Source organism: Eupeodes corollae, chromosome 1, assembly GCF_945859685.1.
Source record: "Eupeodes corollae chromosome 1, idEupCoro1.1, whole genome shotgun sequence".
In the NCBI taxonomy this organism is placed as follows: domain Eukaryota; kingdom Metazoa; phylum Arthropoda; class Insecta; order Diptera; family Syrphidae; genus Eupeodes; species Eupeodes corollae.
Genome location: NC_079147.1, coordinates 112,043,219 through 112,050,502, shown reverse-complemented (window position 1 = coordinate 112,050,502; position 7,284 = coordinate 112,043,219). Strand labels below are relative to the sequence as shown.

General features: G+C 35.2%; 1 protein-coding gene across 1 annotated transcript; it reads left to right on the top strand.

The window, feature by feature from the left end:
• The first annotated feature begins 1,004 nt into the window (after positions 1-1,004).
• Positions 1,005-3,437, top strand: LOC129939665 (oligopeptidase A). Its single transcript, XM_056047765.1, has 2 exons — positions 1,005-1,197; positions 1,274-3,437. The coding sequence occupies exons 1-2, from the start codon at positions 1,109-1,111 to the stop codon at positions 3,351-3,353; spliced, it is 2,169 nt and encodes a 722-aa protein (XP_055903740.1). The 5' UTR covers positions 1,005-1,108; the 3' UTR covers positions 3,354-3,437.
• Positions 3,438-7,284: the final 3,847 nt, after the last annotated feature.

The following is a 7,284-nucleotide window of genomic DNA, read 5'->3' as shown; positions in this document are numbered from 1 at the left end:
AGATATGAAAGTAACGTAACTTAAAATCTTAACATACAATAAGAAGAAAATGAAAGTCAATAAAGTTAAATAATGTATATTATAAATTTGAAATGAAGTGGTAAATTTTTTTATTAAGAGATGAGTGTGGCTAAACTAGAAAGATGAAAAGAAAGTAAATAAGGACACTAATATTAAGGGTCGTCTAGGCGAGTAAGACGACAATGGAAGGGAGGGTAAAGTTATATTACTCGCGTACCTTCTGATACCTATAGGTACCCTAGACTGGTATGATTTATTTTTGTAACGATTAGGAGGTCAAAGAACCACCCCAACCGACGAGCTACAGTGGTACCAGCATACCAGCACCGACCTTTACGCCAACAAAGTCGTTACATTATATTGAACAGAATTGTTCAAATGTCATTATTACGAATTGTTGGAATTTGTTTAGTTAGAACTAAAAGTTAGGAATTGCTGAATTGCCAAACTCACAAAATCAAAAATGAAAAAAAAAAATAAATTGTTTTGTAACTTTAAGTTAAAAATGAACATCAAAAACAAAATTAGAGCAGCTTTCAACTTGCTTTAAAATTCAATAAAACTTGAAATTTGGAATTAACTATTAAGTTTTTTCTTTTGCATAAGAATAAAAAGCAAAGAGAGGAATAAACGAAATACATTGGTTTATTGTAAAATGAAAATAAATCGTCTATTTAGATGCTTAATTCAATTGCATTCATCAAACCCAAACAAATTTGACACTTCAACAATAAATTTAGGAAATATGTGATGATGTTGTATTGTTGCAAACCATAACAATCTTAACGTTTAGGAACAAAATAGTAAATGATTGTAAACATAGATTAGTTTGTCGATTTTACACAATCGTGGTTCACCAATTTTTCATGGATTTATCCCCCGAATTCGTAATCAATTTTTATTCGGTTCAATTCTAGAACACACCCTGCGACTGAACAAATTAAACAGGTCTAAGTTTTCTTATACTCAGTCTAAGTGTCAAACTTGACATTGCCGGAGAATATATTTTTATTCATACAGGAGGAAAGAAAATACTTTCCTGCAGTGTTTTCCTTGACTATTTGCGAGTATATTTTCCACATATAAGATGCTTTCAACGATATTTCGCCAAAAATACTTATTCTTTCTTCAACGGCAAATATCAACCACAAAATGCAACAAAGGTTACATAGTTCTGTGAGTATATTTTGAATATTGTCATCGCCTTTGAAAACCCAAAGCATTATGAAACTTTATTTCACCACTACTGCAGAGTTCCAGAAATTGGGGAAGACGCGTGCTCAATGGAGGCGCTACTCAAACCCGATGGACTGCCACACTTTGATACGATAACGATTGAGACCTGCATGGGTGCAATTGGCCATCAAGCTCTGGACATTGAAAATAAAGTAAAAGATCTTGAAACTCGTATTAATTCCGAGGAAAATGTTGATAGCGAAAAGATTTTCAAAGAACTTGATGTGGTCACCGGACCACTTGACACAACATGGGGTATAGCTAAGGCCCTGTATATGGGCAACAGCACTCTTATTCCCACAAAATCATACATCAATATCCACGATCGAGCGAGAAACGCTAGGGCTTCCAAGTTCAATAGCAAAACAATTTACGATACAATAGAAAAAGAATACAATTCAAATCCGAACGTAGAACACGAAAAGAGTAGATTAATGAAGAAATACTTGCTGGAGGGAAAATTGAATGGATTGAACTTATCGGAGAAAGACAATGACATCCTGAAGGATGTTCTGTTGAACCTGGGCAAGGAGCGAGCCCATTTCAAGAACAAAGTGAACGTTTCTGTGAACAACTTCGTGCATAATATCACAAACTTTAACATGGTTCGAGATTTCCCATCGAACCTGTTGGAGTCCATGGCCTTGGACCCTAATCAGCCAGCAAATGGTCCTTGGCGAGTTTCGCTCCAGCCACAAATGGTAAAAAGTTTTCTCAAATACTGCCCCGATCGAACAGAGCGGTGGAATATCTGGCAAGCCAACAACCGGAAGGCGTCTGGGCAATCTGAGAAAAGCCTCGAAAATAGTTCCCATTTAGAGAAAATTCGAGCCCTACGCAAGCGACAGGCTAATCTCCTGGGCTACAAAACCTATGTTGAAATGTCGATGCAAACGAAGATGATTAAGGATGTGAAGAATGCCAAACAGATATTTGCAAAACTCCTGCAGTACGCCGGACCAAGGCAGTCTGTGGAGATTCAATCATTGCAGGAGTTTGCGCAAGAGAGTGGCTTCGATCAAAATCTAGATCAATACGACATCCCATATTGGCAGAGGAAGTATCTGAGGAGCAAATTCGATTTAAATGAGGAAACAATTAAGGAATTCTTCCCTCTGCCCAGGGTCTTTTCAGGGCTATTCAAGTTCAGTGAAGAGCTTTTTAACATTAAGATCCTCGAACGAAACAGCGCCGCAGTATGGCACCCGGATGTCAAATACTACGATGTTTATGACGCCAGTGATGCATCTAAACCAATTGGAGGATTCTATGTCGACTGCTATTCGAAAGAAAACAGATTTGGTAACAACTCAGGATGGATGGTTGGAATAAAAAATAGGAATGTTCTTGCTGGAAACAATCCACTCTGTGGCTTGGTTTTTAACTTTAACGAGCCTTTGTATGGCAAACCACATCTTCTGAGCATCGACGATCTGCGTATAGTCTTTAAAACCTTCGGAACAACCTTGCAGCACCTGTTAACTCAGGCGAATTACACAGACTTGTCAGGTTTGTCAAACATCGAATGGGATGCATCTCAAGTGAGCGGACAAGTCTTGGCTAATTTCCTAGATAATGATAAAGCCTTAAAAGAGATCTCCGGTCATTATGCTACCGATGAACCACTCCCAGGAGATGTTATGAATAACATCAAACTCCTCAAAAAGAACATGGCAGGCTACAATTTGTGCAATGAATTATACTTGTCCGATTTGGATTTGGAGCTGCATCAATCAGATGATTTTTGGTTGGATATAGTCAAAAAGCTATGGCCAGTTTACCAGTGCTTGCCTTTGGACAAGAAGGACGCACATCCTTGCTCGATGGTTGATATATTTTCTGGTGATTGGGCGGCAGCATATTTTAGTCATTTATACTCCAAAGTACTCGCAGCTGATATTTACGATGCATTTTCGGAGGAGAATAAGAGTCCTGCGGAAATTGGACAACGCTTCAGAGATACATTCCTGTCCACGGGCGGTGCGGTGTGTACGGCTGAAGTCTTTAGACGTTTCCGCGGTAGGGATCCATCTGTGGAGGCATTGCTTAAGTCTCTTGATTTGTTGCACCCATCACAAACCATTTCTGACTTGTAAAATGTTGTATTTTTTTCTTTTTTAGGGATTAACCATTTATGTGTTAATTAAGAATAAAAAAATTGTTAAAATTTAAAAAAAAAAAAACGACTTGCAACTTTATAAAATATTTATCTACTGAAAAATACATGAGTTAGCGAAATTCTAAACACATTTTGAACAAACTTGTTACTGTTACTTCTTAATTCTTTCAAATTCGGACAGCCCTAATATTTCAAGCGTTGATTTAAATATCTATTAATTTGGTAGGTGCACAGATAGCTATCAAAATAATTTCTATTACGTAAGGAGTGGTTCAGTTCTCTGCAAATCAACTGACTTGAAAAGGATTGTGAGCTATGAAAGCATTGTTCATAAAGATTATCATCTTTGCAATACAGTTGTCTAATGCTCCACCCCAGCAGTCACTCGTCTGATTAGATAGACTGAGATCCACTTCATAAATACCCGTAATATCGAACCATCCCCGAAAATGACCCTAAGCCACAAGGCTTGTATCAATATTTGTGCCTTTGTAATTTTGTGATTGGTCGCATCAGGATTACTTTGGCGATGAAGTCAGCATTAGCTTTCTCATTTTTGTATAGATTCGTGGTATAGCCGATTCTACATGCAAAGCATACGTAGGTATTGTCGAAGGCAGCCTTAAGATAGTTTCAAAAAAGAAGCGTTGCTCTCCTTCAAATGCTTCTACAAACCAGTACCCACAGCCCTGATTTGAGAGTCAATAACTTAAAACTTGGAGACGGAATCTACATTCTGATTGAATTACCTACAAAACACTTTTTCTCAATATGGGGACGCAAATATAAGTTACTTGTGATTAAAAACTCGAAATAATTACAGTGAGCGCCATTAATATTGTTTTTTTTTTTCTTTCGATAAAACACTTTACTTTTCATTTTAAATTTAAAAATAGTTAAAAAAAAACAGTTTTTCTTTAAAATATTTTGTTTTTAATAATTTCAATAGATACACATTTTTTAATTGAAATAGCAATTTAACAAAATAAAATAAATAAAGAATACGATAATTTAGAAAATAACACTTCATTAATATTAATTTTTTTTTCACATACTTAGGTATATTAATTTTTTAATTAATCTTTCTTACCATTGATTTTAATATTTTGTTGGACATCCTTGATTGAATAAAACTCCGTCCAGTCGCCAGTTTGAAGGTATTCAATGCTTACTTTCCTCCATTCTTCTTAAAGCCGTTGCTTAAGTGCACTTATTGACGAGACGGGGTTTTAAAAATGTATGCAAACGTCTAGTGAACACTTTATTTTAACGGTACTCTTGAATACACAAACTGTTAATCGGGGCAAATGGCAAACTCAGCAAAGAAAACAACAAACCAAATATTAATGAAGCGCTTACATGTGTCCTTTTTGCGTTGTTTATCGTATATCTTAATACAGTTATGTGATTGCACCATTTTTTTGAATGAAATATTTAGAGAATAATATACTAATTTATAAAATAACGAAATAATAAAACTAAATTCAACTTTTACTAAGAGAAAAACACCAAAAGTATGTTTAAGGTTAAAACCGAATATTAATGACACTCACTGTATATTGTTTCACAACTTCTATGAGATCTGAACCAAGAAACTACTTATTTTAAGGTGAAGCCTTACTGTTAAGATTCAAAAAACATAATTTGGGAATAACCGCTGTGTTAATTTGTAGATCCTATAGATCGCAATTGTTTTTAAGTTGATAAATAAGATGCCGAAGTGAGGAAGACGATTCAGCAAGTAAGACCAGATCGTCTGCGTTCAGCAGCATCCTTATAAGATTTTGGTTATCATCAGCGAATAGGGAAAATAAAATTTGACTCTCAAGTCAAATGTGTCATAACACATCCATAAAATTTACAAAAAAAAAAAAACAAAGTGAATAGGTGCTCCTTGTTGTTAAAATTATGCCTGGCAATGCTGGAAAGAGCAAAGATCCACCGTTGATAGACCTCTACGAAATCCAGCTTTAGAAGAGATAAGGAGATTATTTGTTTCTACCCAGTTAACCAACCAACGACGGTATATAAAATTGGTAAATACATATTTTTCTCGATGTTGGTAAAATTAAAATGTCTCTATTGTTTTCCCGAAAGAGTACATTGAGATCTTGTAAAGCATAGTGAAAAGAGGAGGGAGTAGCAGTTGCAAGAAACAAAAGAAATTTACTCCAAAATGGTTTAGTCCCTGCAAGACACAAGACTATTTTTGCGGTAATGTTTATAACTTTCAGACAAGTTTGTATTGTTTGTTTGCTGATATATAAAGAGTTTTAAAGAACTTATGGGTAGTTCTCTTATATACATAGTTTTAAGAATTGGAAAGATTTTTTCCTGAGCCGTTGATTGAACTCCATGAATTGAAGTATGCTTTCAGCCTCCTGTCACACGATAGATGATTCAATTTCGATCAATTGGAATTAGTATAAAGATTTAAATATCCCATTTAAGTTTCTCGACCGCAGTAACGATCGACCTTTCAGGCATAGCGATAAACTTAAGCGTAGTAACAATTGGCAGATGTGACGAGTTATTTAAATTTTACACTTTAAAATCTTCAAAGTATTTAACCAATCTCCTTCAACAGTGCAGTAGTCTATAATTAAAGAGACTAAAGTAGAAATATAGGTAAACTCCCAGCTCTACGGGAAACCATTAAATAACTTTATAAGACGTCTAAATAAATAAATTAGGTATCGAAACAGTCTGTTGAGAATTGGGGCCTAGTGAGTTACAACTGTCAACCATTCTTATGTGCGAGTACTGTTGTCAAGGATGGAGTTGGAGGATGGACCTACAGTTTTAAGCCGAATCTGAACATCTATTTTGAGAAAGAACTTTTTATGACAAAAATTATGGAGGATTTGTAAATTCCTTGCATAGGCAACGATTAAACCCAGGCTTCTGGCATGAAAGTCCATCGTACTAACCATCATGCCACGGGTACTACAAAAAAACGGAAGTAATTAATTAAATCAAAATCTTCTAACACTAAAATGTATGTATAATTCTACGACCTTTCGGAAAACTTTGTCATGTTTGGACCACAAATATGACCTTTTTTAAAAATTAAGAAACTTTAGGCAAATGAATTTTCGACATTTCTTTTAATTGGTGTTTCGGTTCCTCGGCGTCTAATTATTTCTATTCATTTTCCAGATTTTGGTAATGAAGTAGGTTTAGTCAAAAAAAAAACAAACAAGATTTTAAGCCCTTTTGCTTTTTTTGTTTAATAAGTACACGCACTCAAAGGGTTTTGGCAATTTTGCTGGAACATAATCCGCAAAAAACGATAAAAAGGTGAGACAAGAAATTTTCCGACTGTGTTCCAGCGAAGTGTATTATCGAACGATAATATTATCACCAATCAATTTAAATGCTCTGTGTTTAAAACTGACCAAGTTAATTAAGTTGCAGGACCCTACGGACTCGCCATCTACGTTAAATGCTCCAAATCATCATTACAACTAATCACACCACAATACCACAGCGCCATCAGAACTGCTCAAAGAGCTCCGTAAAACTCCCATTAAAAATGAATTAACGGACGCCGGACTTCCACCAATCCCCGATCGGATAGAATTCCGAACTGCCTCCATTCTTCTCAAAATAAATTCCTGCACAAAATCAACTATAAAATTACTGATCTCGAAAATTCTACGGTGAAACAAAAATATTTATCATCACTACTGAATGCCATTTACCTTTCAACAAAATGGAATATCCCAATTCAAACCAATGCAGCTAAGTCTTCAATATTTCCACCATGGAAATTAAAAATTGACTCTATAAACACAGACCTTCAAAGATTCCCTAAAATAACAAGTAATAAGACGTACCGGAAAATGTTTATGGATATGGTGACAAATCTTAAAAGAACAGACTACACTGATGGTTCCAAAAATGAA

What these genes read in the sequence shown, in the direction of transcription:
- LOC129939665 (XM_056047765.1), top strand. Translation starts at nt 1,109, where the DNA reads ATGCTTTCAACGATATTTCGCCAAAAATACTTATTCTTTCTTCAACGG. An exon ending in AACAAAGGTTACATAGTTCT is followed by an intron (nt 1,198 to 1,273) that starts GTGAGTATATTT and finishes CCACTACTGCAG; the next exon opens with AGTTCCAGAAATTGGGGAAG.